The sequence below is a fragment of the Trachurus japonicus genome, chromosome 21 (genome assembly GCF_045865225.1).
Source record: "Trachurus japonicus isolate A0001 chromosome 21, Traja_1.0".
Taxonomy (NCBI): Eukaryota; Metazoa; Chordata; class Actinopteri; order Carangiformes; family Carangidae; genus Trachurus; species Trachurus japonicus.
In genome coordinates this window covers 30,369,919-30,387,406 of record NC_140927.1, presented here as the reverse complement: position 1 = coordinate 30,387,406, position 17,488 = coordinate 30,369,919, and the positions used below count along the sequence as shown (strand labels likewise).

The 17,488-nt window shown below is 43.2% G+C and overlaps 1 protein-coding gene across 3 annotated transcripts; it reads right to left on the bottom strand.

Annotated features, from left to right (window-relative positions):
* Positions 1 to 291: 291 nt before the first annotated feature.
* nup35 (nucleoporin 35) lies at positions 292 to 16,004 on the bottom strand. 3 transcript variants are annotated; one of them, XM_085765425.1, is made up of 9 exons: positions 15,704 to 16,004; positions 12,906 to 13,073; positions 12,661 to 12,785; positions 6,823 to 6,880; positions 6,516 to 6,624; positions 5,660 to 5,729; positions 5,128 to 5,256; positions 1,721 to 1,855; positions 292 to 597 (listed from the first exon to the last, which is right to left on the bottom strand). In XM_085765425.1, exons 1-9 carry the CDS (start codon positions 15,714 to 15,716, stop codon positions 520 to 522), a joined length of 885 nt encoding a protein of 294 aa, XP_085621551.1. In that variant the 5' UTR covers positions 15,717 to 16,004; the 3' UTR covers positions 292 to 519. The 3 variants fall into 3 exon arrangements, with proteins under 3 accessions (XP_085621551.1, XP_085621553.1, XP_085621552.1); XM_085765427.1 differs by having other exon boundaries at positions 12,918 to 13,073; XM_085765426.1 differs by having other exon boundaries at positions 12,661 to 12,779; positions 15,704 to 15,988.
* Positions 16,005 to 17,488: the final 1,484 nt, after the last annotated feature.

Genomic DNA, 17,488 nt, shown 5'->3' with positions numbered 1-17,488 from the left:
TTATTCATTTTTGTCAAGCTCTGCTATATGTATTACACTCTCCCAGTACTTAAGTGTTGTTTCATTTCAGTATGATGTCATGTTCGTATAATGTTTCAAATATGATAATAAAGTTTGTTGGAAAAAAAAAAAAAAAAAAACCCAAACCTTTGGCCATGTCCATGATGTATTATATTATAATAGATCATGGATCGATAATATAATACAGTCATCCATGTAATAGATCCATGGCCGTGTCAGGTGACAGCGCCCCCGTGTGGCTGCTGAGAGAACGACACCTGCGCATGAAGCTTCGGCTTTACTGGATTCAAACCAGACACAACTTTATTGAGACAGAGACAGTAAAAAATACAGATTATAAAAGTGAAGAGAGAAATTAGCCAACATACACACACACAAACACACATTCATCTATACAATCACACGCACACACATACACACACAGTGTAGTGAATCAGTTCATCTGTCGATCCCCCCCTCCTCTCATCCGAGGCTGCAGGTATCCCATGATGCACTGTGTCACCAGCCAAACATGTACTCTAGCGCTTTGGAGACCATGCTGTCGTCCTTCCTGGGCGTCTGTCTGTCTGCTACCACCTGCACACACACACACACACACACACACGTTTAGTTTCAGATCCAGCAACTGATCAACGAATTAACAATTTGCACAATAACCTTTTCTGTATTCTGTGTATATCCATCTTTATTTTATTCTTTTTATATAAATCCTTAATTGTATATAGCAGGGGTCTTCAATGTTTTCCAGGCCAAGGACCCCCAAACTGATGGAGAGATGGAGTTGGGACCCCCTACTTATATATATTGTATAAAATTGTGTTTTATATTTAACTGATCCTGTAGTGCCATATGCCAAAGTGCCATATTCTGGACTATAAGTCACGCTTTTTTTTTAGGAGTTTGGCTGGTCATGGGACTCCTATATTTCGAAGGGACTTACAAAAAATATATGCCATGTCATCTATGATCACAACAGGTCACAACTACGCTCTAACTGAACGCTGCTACTGCACCAATGAAAGAATTACACGACTAAACCATAAAAGACAGAAGCAGTAGGATTGGGCGGTATTACGGTAATACCGTATACTGGAGGTGTTTAAAAATAGCAACGGTATCAGTTTCAATACTGTCATGAAAAAATGCAATGCACTTATATAGGAGATAAGGATTAAATATTAAATACAAGTAATTTAATGTCTAAAATTGATTATATGACCAGTAGCACTTATGTGTGGTTGAATTTTCAGTTAGTTTAATATGTTTTAGCCTACTTTTATTACTATATTATAGGAAAACAAAGGACTTGTATGTAAAAATCCGATGTTCAGCACCAGGGAACACCGCTATATTCACAGTGGATCTTTTTTTCATAACTTCTATATCTTTTTTCATATTTTTTTTTCCCTCAACCAAAACTTCTGCGACCCCCCGGTTGAAGACCTCTGGTATATAGTATATGCATATTTTTTGCACTGGAATATTTTAATTTATTCTATTAAAATTTCTATTTTATCTCTACCTTTTACTATTTCTGGTACTTTTGTGTTTGCACCCGACACAACGTCAAGTTCCTCGTGCTGTAAACCGACCTTTACTGCTCTTGGCGATAAAAAAAAACACATTTCTGATTCTGTGTAAAAACAAGTGAAGTGGAGGCCGAGTGAATGTGGATGTGAATCTGGGGGTCGGGGGTCACCTGGTAGTCGCTGCTGGAGCTGCGGTAGGCGGCGCTGAGCGGTCTGATGGCGGAGCGAGGGGTGGAGGGGAGGACGGAGGTGGAGAAGGAGGTGGAGAGAGGAGAGGAGACGGCTTCACTGCTGTCCATCACGCTCTGAGAGAGAGAGAGAGAGAGAGAGATGAGGTCACCGCTGCCTCAGATTCTATTTATACAGCACATTTAACTCTCCTGTTACTTTCCTCCATTCCTCCTTCTTTCCTTCCTTCCACAATCCTTTTTCCTTTCCTTCGTTCATTCTTCTCCTTCCTCTTTTGATCCAATTGACCTGATCTGTTCCCTCCCTCCATCTTTCTTTCCTTCCTTCTTTTCTCCCTTCTTTCCTTCCTTGAACAAATCTGTTCCCTCCATCTTTATTTCCTTTTTCCCTTCCTTCTTTCCACAATCCTTTTCCCCTCCCTTCCTCCTTCCTTGAACAAATCTGTTCCCTCCATCTTTCTTTACATCCTTTTCCCCTTCCTTCTTTCCTTCCTTAAAACAATCTGTTCCCTCCCTCCATCTTTCCTTCCTTTTACCCTTCCTTCTTTCCACAATCCGTTTTCCCTCCCTCCCTTCCTTTTTGACCCAATCTGTTCCCCCCTCCTTCTATCTTTCCACCCTTTTCCCCTTCCTTCTTTCCTTCCTTGAACAAATCTGTTCCCTCCATCTTTCTTTCCTTCCTTCTTTCCACAATCCTTTTTCCCTCCCTTCCTTCTTCATTCCTTAAAGGGATAGTTCACCCTAGAATGATATTTCGCTCATTATCTACTCACCCTCATGTTGACTAAGGGCTGGAAGAAGTTTCAGATTCCTCCGTGGCTTCTCTGAGTTACAGGGGGTCTCGGCATAGCAGTGCATGTCCATATAACGGTTGCAAAGGGACACCGGAGCTCTTCGTAAAAAAACACACACAAAAAAACATCCAAATACCTCCATGCTGCTCGTATGTAATGTCCGTCTTGTGCTGAAGCCCCAAATTGCGTAATTGTCCCGAAAAAAATTAAATAAGTCTATATTTTAAGCTTGTTTGTAGCGGAAGCTTCTCGAAGCTCCTCTTCCTGGTCCGTCCAAATCTCGCGTGATTTGCGCCGGCGTCAGCATGCGTCAGTGCGGTTACTGCGAATCACGCGAGATTTGGACGGACCAGGAAGAGGAGCTTCGAGAAGCTTCCGCTACAAACAAGCTTAAAATATAGACTTATTTAATTTTTTTCGGGACAATTACGCAATTTGGGGCTTCAGCACAAGACGGACATTACATACGAGCAGCATGGAGGTATTTGGATGTTTTTTTGTGTGTGTTTTTTTACGAAGAGCTCCGGTGTCCCTTTGCAACCGTTATATGGACATGCACTGCTACGCCAAGACCCCCTGTAACTCAGAGAAGGGACGGAGGACTCTGAAACTTCTTCCAGCCCTTAGTCCACATGAGGGTGAGTAGATAATGAGCGAAATATCATTCTAGGGTGAACTATCCCTTTAAACAAATCTGTTCCCTCCCTCCATCTTTCTTTCCTTCCTTTTCCCTTCCTTCTTTCCTTCCTTAAACCAATCTGTTCCCTCCCTCCCTCCATCTTTCCTTCCATCCGTTTCCCCTTCCTTCTTTCCTCCATTCTTTCCCCCTTCTTCCTTCCTTGAACAAATCTGTTCCCTCCCTCCATCTTTCCTTCCTTTTACCCTTCCTTCTTTCCACAATCCGTTTTCCCTCCCTCCCTTCCTTTTTGACCCAATCTGTTCCCTCCCTCCTTCTATCTTTCCACCCGTTTCCCCTTCCTTCTTTCCACAATCCTTTTCCCCTCCATTCGTTCTTCCTTGAACAAATCTCTTCCCTCCCTCTATCTTTCCTTCCTTTTTCCCTTCCTTCACAATCCCTTTTCCCTCCCTCCCTTCTTCCTTCCTTGAACAAATCTGTTCCCTACCTCCATCTTTCTTTCCATCCTTTTCCCTTCCTTCTTTCCTCCCTTCTTTGCTTCCTTAAACCAATCTGTTCCCTCCTCCATCTTTCCTTCCTTTTACCCTTCCTTCTTTCCACAATCCATTTTCCCTTCCTCCCTTCCTTTTTGACGCAATCTGTTCCCTCCCTCCTTCCTTTTACCCTTCCTTCTCCCTTCAACAAATCTGTTCCCTCCCTCCATCTTTCCTTCCCTTTTCCCTTCCTTCACAATCCCTTTTCCCTCCCTCCCTTCTTCATTCCTTGAACAAATCTGTTCCCTCCTTCCATCTTTCTTTCCTTCCATTTACGCTTCCTTCTTTCCACAATCCGTTTCCCCTCCCTCCCTTCCTTTTTGACCCAATCTGTTCCCTCCCTCCTTCTATCTTTCCATCCTTTTCCCCTTCCTTGAACAAATCTGTTCCCTCCCTCCTTCTATCTTTCCTTCCTTTTTCCCTTCCTTCACAATCCCTTTTCCCTCCCTCCCTTCTTCCTTCCTTGAACAAATCTGTTCCCTCCCTCCATCTTTCCTTCCTTTTTCCCTTCCTTCACAATCCCTTTTCCCTCCCTCCCTTCTTCCTTCCTTGAACAAATCTGTTCCCTCCATCTTTCTTTCCTTCCTTTTTCCCTTCCTTCACAATCCCTTTTCCCTCCCTTCCTTCTTCATTCCTTGAACAAATCTGTTCCCTCCTTCCATCTTTCTTTCCTTCCATTTATGCTTCCTTCTTTCCACAATCCGTTTTCCCTTCCTCCCTTCCTTCCTTCCTTTTTGACCCAATCTGTTCCCTCCCTCCATCTTTCTTTCCATCCTTTTCCCTTCCTTCTTTCCTTCCTTAAACCAATCTGTTCCCTCCCTCCATCTTTCTTTCCATCCTTTTACCCTTCCTTCTTTCCACAATCCGTTTCCCCTCCCTCCCTTCCTTCCTTCCTGACCCAATCTGTTCCCTCCCTCCTTCTATCTTTCCTTCCTTTTACCCTTCCTCACTTCTTCTTCCTTCCTTGAACAAATCTGTTATCTCCCTCCATCTTTCTTTCCTTCCTTTTTTCCTTCCTTCACAATCCCTTTTCCCTCCCTTCCTTCTTCATTCCTTGAACAAATCTGTTCCCTCCTTCCATCTTTCTTTCCTTCCATTTACGCTTCCTTCTTTCCACAATTTGTTTTCCCTCTCTCCCTTCCTTCCTTCTTTCCTTCTTGACCCAACCTGTTCCCTCCCTCCTTCTATCTTTCCTTCCTTTTTCCCTTTGTCCTTCCTTCCTTTCGTCCTAACAACCTCAGTTGGCCAAAGTGTTGCACAACACACTATCCAGTGGCAGCAATATGAATAAAAGTAGGAAAACAACATCAACTATGAACACAGATTAAGAAAAAAAGTTAAGACAATAAAAATAATCACTAAAATAAGTTAAAAAAAAACAAAAACAAGTAAAAGCTGTACTACTAACAGGACGAAGGCACTGACCTTGTCTATACACGGCTTCACTCCCACCATGATGGCGTCTCCAAACACTTTCCCGTCCTTGGACAGAGCTTTCCTGGCCTGCAGCCTGGACTGATACTGGAGGTGCATCCAGTTACCAGGCGACGCCATCTGTCAATACATCATCAATACATGTATCAATACAGCCGAGGACGCCGAGTTCACGATCTCTATGGTAACACGATCTCTATCTATCTGGACCCTGAATCAATCACACAAGCCGAGAGCGGCCGGGGTAAAAACATCAATACTGCAGACTGAGTTTTGCAATATTTTACGTGATAATGTTGTATTGATTCACCAAGTATTGATCTTTTATTATTAAAATTGCAAGTTTTTCTGCAGTAGAAAGCTGACTGCGTTGGTCAGGCTGTCTAATTTAACCAGAATAGAAGTTTTCCTTTCAGGGGATTTTATATAATTTCACTTATTTGCTGTTGCAGAAGCCAATAAATCACAATGTTTCATGGCATGTTGCTGCAAAAATGTGTGTGTTGGTACATGTGTGTCTCACCGTGTGTCTGAGGATGTTTCCGTACTGAGCGAACTGCAGCAGGATGTAGGAGGCTGAGGCTGGAGGGAAACTAACACACACACACACACACACACACACACACACACAGAGTCAGTAGATGTCTATTAGATTCACTCTATGTTCAGCAGCAGCAGCAGCTTAGTGTTCAAGGGATAGTTCAACATTTTGGCAAATTGGCCCATTGCCATAATCCCTATAGTCATAGCAGTAGGTTCGTTACCTTTAATTGTCGGTGCAAGCTATTTTTAGAACGGCGGAGCAGAGCCGCGAGCTGCTCAGAGCTACGCTACGGAGGCTCATGGGATTTCTTGGTTTCCCTCATCAAACTCATCAAATACACAATCCAACAACTCCACAACGCTCTGGTGGACAAGTTGTGACCTGCACATTCACCACGCTATGAGATAATAACACAACGTTACCACACAGAGTTGTTTTAGAGGGAAATTCATGCAAAACCGCTGATGCATGTTGCCTTCAGGGACAGTTTTTCATCAACAGTCTCTGTATTTCCCTCTAAAACAACTCTGTCTGGTAACGTTGTGTTATTATCTCATAGCGTGGTGAATGTGCAGGTCACAACTTGTCCACCAGAGCGTTGTGGAGTTGTTGGATTGTGTATTTGATGAGTTTGATGAGGGAAACCAAGAAATCCCATAATGAGCCTCCGTAGCGTAGCTCTGAGCAGCTCACAGCTCTGCTCCGCCGTTCTAAAAACAGCTTGCACCGACAATTAAAGGTAACGAACCTACTGCTATGATGACTATAGGGATTATGGCAATGGGGCCAATTTGCCAAAATGTTGAACTATCCCTTTAAGTAGAAGTGAAAATACCCAAACACGGTGACCCAGGTCTGGTCCAGCTGGTCGTCTGAGGACAGAGTCTCTCCCTGACTGTAGAACGGATCCACCTGAGCCGGAGACAGACACCCCTGCTGCACACCTACACACACACACACACACACAGACAGAGAGACAGGTGTATAAGTCTCATTCAATTCATCACTGAGGTCAAAGACAAAGTTGAACACCACACCAGTCTGACAGGAGGATGTGTGTTAATACTTGATCATATTACTACTACCATCAGCATTAAAACAGCTTGTAGTACTAGAGGTGGTAGTACCAGTAGAGCGTGTACCTGTTCCTGGAGTTGGAGCCTGACGTGCAGACAGAGGAGACTGCATCACTGGAAACGACTGAAGAGAGAGAGAGAGAGATTTAAATCACATTTAGACATTTTTATCACAGGGGTGCAAACTCATCAGGTGTAAAAAAGGTGACAAGATACCGACCCCCTAGGGGGGCCCAGGGGCACTCCCTGGAAAAAAAAAAAAAAAAAAAAACAATTTTAAAGGCGAATCATTGTCATTGATAAGCAGCGATTTTCCTGAGAACCTAAATTTCCCTCGGTATAAAAAGCTGAACATACAGGGCTCAAAACAAACATTTGTAGCAGGTTATTTAAGCCCTAAATAATGCTGAGGGACCAATGTGAGCCATTTTTTACATTTGAGAACAGTAAAAACAACAAACACTTTTCCTTGGACTATAAGCTGACTTCTATTGTGACCCAGAATGGGTCTTACACGCAAATATTTCAACTTTTTTTTTTAAATCAACAGACACAAGCAGAAACTTGTTCTAGGTACATATATCACCACACAATATTTGATGAATTGGTCTTTCCTGCCACTACACTATCATTATGTTATTAACTATATTTCATTATTTAAACTACTTAAATCACAGGAGCATGCTGATTTGTTGAGCACTAGTGCTACAGAGGCTGACAGAGAGTTGTAACACACCCTAAAAATGCCCATCACCTCTAGGATAATTAATGCTATATTTATTAATTGTGGTTCTTACAAAAATTATATCTATATATAAAATATAAAAAGCAATAATGTCTCTTATGCTCTGCCCCTTGAATTAGTGCATACTAAATCTTTTAACTTTAGCCTACAACTTTTACAACCACATTATTTACCAGCAACATAAAGTGAAACAGAGGCAGAGGTGTCCTGCCACAGTCTCAAAACCCCCACTACTATTATCGTGGTGTTTAACCTATACAACTGGCGCATCTTCTAGCTCCGACTCTTTCACTCCATGCTCACAAACGTTTCCTACGTGCCCAGCTGATACACTGCTCTGCTTCTTCTTGTTGTTTACCCATAGCAGCCATAGCAGCCATGCTACAGGGCAGATTCATTCTTAGCACAGGCATGTTTTGATATAGCACGTGTGACAGTCGCACAGTGATTGGTGTCAGCCGCTATCCTGACCCCCCCCCCCCCCCCCCCCATAAAAAAATGTTTTATTGCGGATTTACACGAACCACACAAATGACCCATTTGGGATTCAAAACGGCAAATTTCGCCGAAAGGTGACGAGTTTGCACCCCTGTTATCATGATGTACTGTCACTGATGCTCCTCAATCCGATATTATTATTGGTTCTTTTTGAATTACCCAAATTAATTCAGAGCACGGTAGAAAGCTACAAACATCTGGACACAGTCAATTTTCTGCACAGATTAAATACATTTAATGTGGAGAAAACACTAATGGAGTTATTTTATAAGTCTTTTATCGAATCAATCTTAAACTTTGTGTATCGTCTCGTGGTACAGCAACTTAACAGTGCAAAACCAGAAACGGATGCAAGACATTGTCAAAGCGGCCAGTAAAATAATTGTCTCTTTTTTTACTCTTTTTATTGATGGTAACTATTGACATGATTGTAATTATTTTATGACTCTATCGGTGTGATTGTTGTTCCCTGTTGAGGGATGATAAAAATGACAGATGCAGCATTAGATTAACTCATATTGTTTTACATAATAAATATAGTTTTGAGTGAGTTATGGCCAGAACACCTTTCTACACATATCTGATCATTAAGTAGCTCTGTTTTACTGCTCTTCCTGTAACATGAGTGAGTCTCTAACTTATCTAAATTTATCTCCGTCTTATTTTCTGCTCCTTGGCTTCTCTCCGCTGTGTTTTGGTCGACTCAGAGACACGAATTCTGCTCCATGAAGAACCAATAAAACGTCTAATTGTGACACCGAGTCATTTTGAAGCGGTTCCTATTTCAGACTGAAGTCGTGGAGAGATCACAAGTTCTGATTCAATCTCTGCTGCTGCTGCAGGTTGTTATGACGACACCCGCTTTTCTGTCTGTTGACCTCCGCATCGTGCACAAGACTGGTCACAAAAATCAGGCCAGACTCCTCTGGAGCTACGTGATGTTAAAGGGATACTTCACCCAAAGTCGACAATTCACCAATCATCTACCAGGGATGCAAACGGGTTAGGACCAAAAAAGAGAGGAATTTCCTGGTGGGGGTGGGGGGGGGGGGCTCACCATTAACAAATAAGTACATTACAATATCACGGTAAAGTCAATTTCCAGTAGTTCAACCCCAACCAAGTATTGAGTGCATATAGATGGACATAGTTTTCAGAAGGCCAACATTTCTATATTAAAAAAAAAAAAATTCCTTTGCAATATTTCCATTTGGAGATTATTACTATTAAAATAAACTGAATAAATAAAGACATGGGATGTTTCATTCGGTGTGTAATGGACATATAGGCCTATATAATGTGTTAGTTTCATTTTTTGAATTGAACACATTCTACATGGCGGAGGCGACGTCTTTCCACTCAGGGCTTCCTTCACCTCTGAAACGGGGCAGATCTCCGTTAAACACCTGCCTGACACAGCAACGTAGGGAACCGTGCATGTCTGCGGCGCACAGCTCCACGGACATCACAGCTCCACATGCACGGGGGAAAACGGCGTTGCCGTCGTACCAACTGCACGCGGAGACGCGCCGCTTTAATGAGCGCACATGTCGCGTGTCTACTTTGGAGGTCGGCTGTTACCAGTGTAATCAGAGACCATGAATGAGTTTGTCACTGTCAGCCTGTTAGAAAAACATTTTACTGACCCCAGCTGAGACGCTGAGATGCTGAGACGCTGAGACCCCCCCCCCCCCCAAAACAAAAACTCTTCGGATCTGAACGATTCACACAAGTCACATAATTGGTCATGAAAAAAGCGAGTTTCGCTTTTCGGCGCGCTGTTTGCATCCCTGATCTACTCACCGTCATGCCAAGGAAGCGTTTGGAAAACATTCAGAGTCATCAAAACTCTTTAGGAGTTCCAGGGGGGGTTTTCATATACTGGTGGTGGATAGAGTTCACTTTTGAATGGTCCAAAATACACACTATGAAACATCCAGATACCTCCATACTGCTCGTCTGTACTGACCCAAGTGTCCTGAAGCCGCCACATGAAAAAGTTGTTCAGAAAAAATGAATGTGATCTCTGTTTTTATCCTTGTTGTAGCAGCAGCTCCCAGTGGCTGCACGAGATGCGCAAGATTTGCTGCGAGACGTTTGTCCATTGTTGTAAACCATTGGATGTACGATGTAAACACGGAAGAACATCTCGTGCAGCCACTGGGAGCTGCTGCTACAACAAGGATAAAAACAGAGATCACATTCATTTTTTCTGAACAACTTTTTCATGTGGCGTCTTCAGGACACTTGGGTCAGTACAGACGAGCAGTATGGAGGTATCTGGATGTTTCTTAAGCCCCGTTTCCACTATGCGGTACGGTACGGGTCGGTACGGTACGGGTCGGTACGGTACGGGTCGGTACGGAACGGTACGCTTATTTCAGCGTTTCCACTACCACGGAATGGTACTGGTCCCATGGTACCTGTTACCATTTTTGTAACCCTTCTGGTTGGGGTACCTAGCACACAGGACCGGTTCCCTTGGGGAGGAGCCAAAGCACTGCGAGCTGGTGATTGCGTCATCGTGCAGCACGATGGATATCTGAAGCACAACAACACAGAAAAAGTCTGCTGTAGCGCTGTTAAAACATCACTTTATTAATAGGGATGCACCGATTGTGAAATTCTGGGCCGATGCCGATGCCGATGTTTAAAATAACAATTTGGCCGATGGCCGATGCCGATGCCGATGTTTTTTCTTTTTGTTATTTATTCCGTCTTTGGTGCCACAGAAACATTAGGCTACTGAACTATTTTAAAAGTCTTTCAGCTCTTCATCATATTATTATTTAATGAGCACAAATTCAGTTAGACAAATTTATGAAACAAAAACAAACTTTAATGTCAATTTTTACTTGACATAACCTTAAAACACTTACAGTGGTTTTTTTAATAAAATGTTCAAATATGTCAAATTACTTCAACTTCTCTCCCTAACCCCCTTTATCTGCAATTAACCAACTTGGTCAGTAGGCTAGTAACACAGAGACAGAAGGATAAAAGGTTGTTGTTTTTTCCCAAACAGTTGATGAACTAAAAATAATCTGTATGTAGGTACACTGAAAGAGAAATTAAGCAGGATTTCTCCCGTGGCTATGCTACATTTTTACCTCAATTAAAAAGCCCCAGAGTAATTGTGATAGTTAACTACATGACTTGTGACTGGTAACGAGTGAGAACGGAGGCTCTCTGCCTTCACCTGGCGTCTCTCTCGTTGCAACATCAGTGTAGTAGTCTACCTGGCCGCCCCCCGTGTCCCAGCTCTTGTCTCTGTGGCACCGCGACACAGACGCGCTGCGTAACGTAATGTTTATAACAGTTACGTAATCCACCGCTCCATTTATTGATTTCTCGCTGGCGTCGTTGTAAACAACAAACATGTGGCCAGGCGGAGGTTAGAGGAAAAAAAAGCGACCAGACGAGTTCCTCTCTAACGGGTGTATACAGGGGATTTAAATGACGAGGGGCGTTCAGGCTCCTCCGTTCCTCCGCTCGCCATGACCACGCTGCACATATCAAGCGTGTTTATTAAACATGCGCGCAACTTTTTTTTTCAAAAATCAATCCGCGGATCACATGTGTGCTGAACCGAAGATATTGATCAGAACAGATCACAGATCAATGATGATCCGTTGCACCACTAATATCTTCCCCCCCAAACAAAGGAAAAAAGAAAGGTTCCTCCCGAGCACAGCTGTTCATGCGGCATTTAAACCAACATAAACATCGGCCACTGCCATCGGTGAATGTCATCTTTTTTTGCCGATGGCCGATGGCAGTTAACGAGCCGAACATCGGCCGATGTCGATGTTAGACCGATGCATCGGTGCATCCCTATTTATTAACGTTTTTCATGCGAGAAAGTCAGTTTAGAGTCCTGATCTGTGGTCAGTTTATCCAACTGACGTCTGTTTGGAAGTTTGCTCCAACGTTTTGGGAGAAGTGCAGAGCTAGCTGGGAGCAGCCACCGGGAGCTAGCTCGCTGCTCGGCTCATCTCAGAGGCAGCAGCCGGCTGAGGTGATCGACCGGTCAGCCTACGTCGTCATGCCGACGGAGAAAGCGAGCAGATTAATTTATGGTCTCATTGATTAGTTTGTGTAAATGAAAAGTGAAGCTTCAGGAGGAGCTGGTCAGAGGAGCAGCGCTGACTCGGCGCTGTCTGTATGTGCAGAAATCACCACATTTACAAAATGTTTTAGGCTACAATTAAAAAAAAAAAAAAAAGCACAACAGCTGGTTGCTGTAAAAATGGCAGGGAATGGGTTCAACCAGACCGCGAGCCAGTGTCGCTACGTAAGTCGACGTAGTGACGCTTCGACACGCACTCCACCTACCCCTGAAGGTCCCCTTTGAAACGCAACGCTGACCATATCCGACCCGAACCGTACCCGTACCGATCCGTACTGTGCCGTACCGTACTGACAGTGGAAACGAGGCTATAGTGTGTGTTTTGGACCATTCAAAAGTGAACTCTATCCACCACCATTATATGAAAACCCGTCACCAGCCGGACCCCCCCTGGAACTCCTAAAGAGTTTTGATGACTCTGAAAGTTCTCCAAACCCTTCCTTGGCCTGACGGTGAGTAGATGATTGGTGAATTATCGATTTTTGATGGAAGTATCCCTTTAACAGACAGACAGCACCTTTTTTGTACCAACCTGCCTGTGTGCACTCAGGGGCGTCCCTACAGTCATCAGGTCGTCATGGATACTACGGACAGGTGGGGCTCCGCTCTTATCCTTGGGTGTGGGGACGACGGGCTGAGGAGCCGAGCCTCCTCCGACTGGAAACACAACACGAACAACACAGAGGATAAATCCACAGGAAACACAGCAACACGGCGGCTGATCTGCAGGTGTGTGTGTGTGTGTGTGTGTGTGTGTGTGTGTGTCGTGCTGCTGACCTCGGTGCGTACCTGGGCTGTCCATCAGGGGCATGGACAGGCTGAAGGGGCGCGGCTGGGGCGTGGCCGGCGCTGGCAGGTCGCCCATCAGGAAGCCCGGCAGGAACTGAGCTCCGGACGCCGGTTTAGGAGAGGTGGGCGAGCCCAGAGTCATCGGTTCGTTCCCCACTGAGACACACACACGGACATTTTTCTACTTATTTCAAGTGACATTTTTCTAAAAAACAAGTTAATTTTGAGGTGATGAGTCTTATTTTAAGTGGAAAGAGATTCGTTTTGACTAGAAATGAAAGGGAAAGACTGAACTTCTTACTGCATTACATTACATTACATTACATTCATTTAACAACTTTAGTTGCTAGGCAGATTTGATTGGACTGTTCAACCCTCCTGTTGTCCTCCTGGGTCAAGGAAGGAGGAAGGAAGTTAGGAAGGACAAAGGGATAGATGAAAGAAAGGAAGGAAGGACAAAGGGAACGATGGGAGGAAAGAAGTAAGGGAAAAGGGAAGGAAAGATAGATGGAGGGAGAGAACAGATTGGGTCAAAAAAGAAGGAAGAAGTAAGGACGAAGGGAAGGAAGGAAGGGAGGGAGGGAGGCAAAAAGGATCGTGGAAAGAAGAAAGGGAAAAGGGAAGGAAAGATAGATGGAGGGAGAGAACAGATTCGTTCAAGGAAGGAAGGAAGAAGAAGGAAGGTAGAAGGGAAAGAAGGAAGGGAAAAGGAAGGAAAGAAAGATGGAGGGAGGGAACAGAGCAGGTCAACTGGATCAAAAGAGGAAGGAAGAAGAAGTAAGGACGAAGGGAAGGAAGGAAGGAAAGAAGGAAGGGAAAAAGGATTGTGGGAAGAAGGAAGGGAAAAGGGAAGAAAAGAAGGAAGGATGGAGGGTCAATTTGACCCAGAAGGACAACATCGGTTCGTTCCCCACTGAGACACACACATGGACATTTTTCTACTTCTTTCAAGTGACATTTTTCTAAAAAAACAAGTTCATTTTGAGGTGATGAGTCTTATTTACAGTGGAAAGAGATTCGTTTTGACTAGAAATGAGACATTTTGACAAGAAATAAGACAAATATTCTTGCAAAAATGTTGAGCTTTTGCAGTGCAGCTGTCCTAATGTAAACTTAATTTGAATATTTTCTATTTCATATCACATTTCAAAGGGAAAGACTGAACTTCTTACTGCATTACATTACATTACATTCATTTAACAACTTTAGTTGCTAGGCAGATTTGATTGGACTGTTCAACCCTCCTGTTGTCCTCCTGGGTCAAGGAAGGAGGAAGGAAGTTAGGAAGGACAAAGGGATAGATGAAAGAAAGGAAGGAAGGACAATGGGAAAGAAGGAAGGAAGGACGAAGGGAAGGAAGGAAGGAAGGAAGGCAGGAAGGACGAAGGGAAAGAAGGAAGGAAGGACAAAGGGAACGATGGGAGGAAAGAAGGAAGGGAAAAGGGAAGGAAAGATAGATGGAGGGAGAGAACAGATTGGGTCAAAAAAGAAGGAAGAAGGAAGGACGAAGGGAAGGAAGGAAGGGAGGGAGGGAGGCAAAAAGGATTGTGGAAAGAAGAAAGGGAAAAGGGAAGGAAAGAAAGATGGGGGGAGAGAACAGATTTGTTCAAGGAAGGAAGGAAGAAGAAGGAAGGAAGAAGGGAAAGAAAGATGGAGGGAGGGAACAGACCAGGTAAACTGGATCAAAAGAGGAAGGAAGAAGAAGTAAGGACGAGGGGAAGGAATGAAGGAAGGGAAAAAGGATTGTGGAAAGAAGGAAGGGAAAAGGGAAGGAAAGAAGAAAGGAAGGAGGCTCAATTTGACCCAGAAGGACAACAGGAGGGTTAAGTGATGTGCACATCTTAAAAGAAAAGGAGGAAGAAAAAACTAAACTAAACTAACAAACAGACAAGCTTCCAAGATACCAAAACAAAAAAATCTATGGTTTTATGTGGGATAGTATCTTCTGTCTCAGTGTCCAGGCTTTATCAATGAATCCAGCCAGGACATAGATGTAGTCCTTAAAAAAACCCAATACAACACATCATACTCAAAAATCTAATATAACATAAATCTAATATAATATAACATTGAACTGCTCTCAACTGTTTTGTTTTTTCCCCTTCTTCTCTCTATTTGTTTATTTATTATTCATTGTCAATGTCAAAGCCCTTTCACAGTTATTGCCTCGCAATTTATCATCTGTTAACTCTGAAATCACAAAACAAAACAACACAAAGATTTATTATTGTATTGTAGCCAGGACTGTCTCAGTTCGTCATACAAAGGACAATGAGACAGAATTAAGCTTCAAATCTTTACATGTGAAAAGCTGCTGGCTTGAAATCACTTTTAGAGCAGGGCTCCAGACTGCTCCTAAATGGATGGAGGCATTTAGCCCATAAAATTTGAGATAGTGAGTTGCTTTTTCATCTGGTGAAACGTGGAAGAATGTGTGTGAGGAATATGAATGGAAAGTAAATGTGAATATTTGTTTTGCAAGTCGGTTTACGTTGTGCACTGCACCTCTAAATTTTCTGCTTTTGCTCCTAGAAAAGTCTCTCTGGAGCCAGTGTCTAGTGATGGACTAATACTAGATGGACTAATAAAAGTATATTTTTTTACAACGTGGCTGTTTTCGTTTGGTTTAAGGACCCTAGAACTGTTCCTAACCTGTGTCAGAAACCAGAAATTAACACCGGCTAACGTTGATCTAACTGTTATTATCAGGAGGCATGCGGTTGATAAACATTTTAAAGCTCTATAAACTGTAACTATAACATAAACACGTTATAAAACTCGGTTACCTTGCAGCTCCATCTCTTTTTCGTTTCTCTCTGGCCGCGATTTTCAAAAGCTGGAAGTTACGTCAGGCTAAAGGAGCTGTGCTAGCAGGCTAACGCGGCTAGCACCGCTAACTGAACTGTCACTATAACTTACTGTAACTGACAGGTCCGGCTCTCTAAAGCTCAGTGGTAAATGATGACACCCAAAAGAAGAAATCTAAGTGGTTTTAAATCGTATATCTGTGTCCGCTCTGTTTATTTCCAGAGCTCAGTTCTGCTCACGAGTCGAGCTGACTGAAGCTCCGCAGCTAACAGGTCTGCTCTGCTGCTTCCGGTGCGTTTAGATGACGTCACTGCAAAGACGCGTTCAGGGAAGTTGTGTCTCACACGCGCTTTATAAAATTTGGCAAGCATTTTAAAGTCCCCCTCCAACGACCCCTTTTGGTTATTTTAAAGCATTCTCTGTGGTCCTTAAATTGTGATTATGAAGTTTTTTTAGTCAAAATCACAAAACCTGTGCCATTTCTCAGGACTCTCCTTCTGCACAGCACCAGCAGCTCATTAGCAATGCACCTCTGGAGGGGGGGCGGAGACTGCACTGCTCTGCACCCGCCCAGCCACCCCCTCGCTGACAGCTGGACACTGTACAATTACCGATCAGTGGCTGACTGCTATGAGCAGAAAAATCTTCACATCCTCTTCACAAGGAGTAGTCTAATATTAAAGGGATAGTTCACCCAAAATTCAAATTGCACTCATTATCTACTCACCCGCGGTGCATGTCCATATAACGGTTGCAAATGGATACCACTTTTCTTCATAACAAAAAGACACACCAAAAAACATCCAAATACCTCCATGCTGCTCGTATGTAATGTCCCTCTTGTATTGAAGCCCCGAAATGCGAAATTGTTATGAAAAAAATTAAAGCAGTACTAAAGAACTTTCAGTTTTGGTTGAGTTTGGCGGCGCCTGTGGACCAAAGCGGTAGTGTTTTGCCTGAAGAAAGACTCCATTTCCCATGAACACTAGCGTGAAGCCCTGTAAATATCCTGCATTAAAATTAACAGAAGACATCAAAACTAAGTTTCTGTTTCCAGTGGATCATTTCAAAGTGAAAACACAAACATAATCCATTGCTAAAGTGCCGTTTTGCCTGTTCCCTCTTTGTTGTGACTCGCAAAAGTGAAAGTGAAAGTAAAGTGAGAGCCGGGTTCCTACCATGCTCCTCAAAGCTGCTTAGTGCCAGAGAAAGAGATACAGACCCCCTCAGGCCACGACAGAGGTGTCATTCAACTTGTTGTAAGTCGATGTATCATCACAAAAGTTATGAAAATATTTTATGAAGGTTGAAAAGTTCCTTAGTGTTGGTTTAAATAAGTCTATATTTCAAGCTTGTTTGTAGCGGAAGCTCCTCGTCCTGGCCCGTCCAAATCTCGCGCTAGGGGAGCGCCGGGTCGATTGATACACTTTTCATTTAAACGTCTTTTTCAAAGATGACGTTATGTACACAAACATTTTTATCATGTGATCAACAACTCACATGTGTATTCTCTTAGTTACAAGTGTAATTTAACACACATGTTGGATGATCGCGCTGTTTTATAACTTTGAACGTAAGTTGACATTTGTCTCAAACGCCCGAGACACAGAGGAGGGACGGTTGAAACAGCGTTTTAAACAGAAACTACTGACATTACTCTCGTTTTTATGCAGCATATCGGACAACATACTAGTGGACTCGTTATTGCCAAAATGTCACATAATTTCTCACAATATAAATAGGTCAAATAAATATTTTTGTCC

What these genes read in the sequence shown, in the direction of transcription:
- nup35 (XM_085765425.1), bottom strand. An exon ending in ACCTGGGTCACCGTGTTTGG is followed by an intron (nt 5,730 to 6,515) that starts GTATTTTCACTT and finishes TGTGTGTGTTAG; the next exon opens with TTTCCCTCCAGCCTCAGCCT. An exon ending in TGAAGCCGTGTATAGACAAG is followed by an intron (nt 1,856 to 5,127) that starts GTCAGTGCCTTC and finishes TCTCTCTCTCAG; the next exon opens with AGCGTGATGGACAGCAGTGA.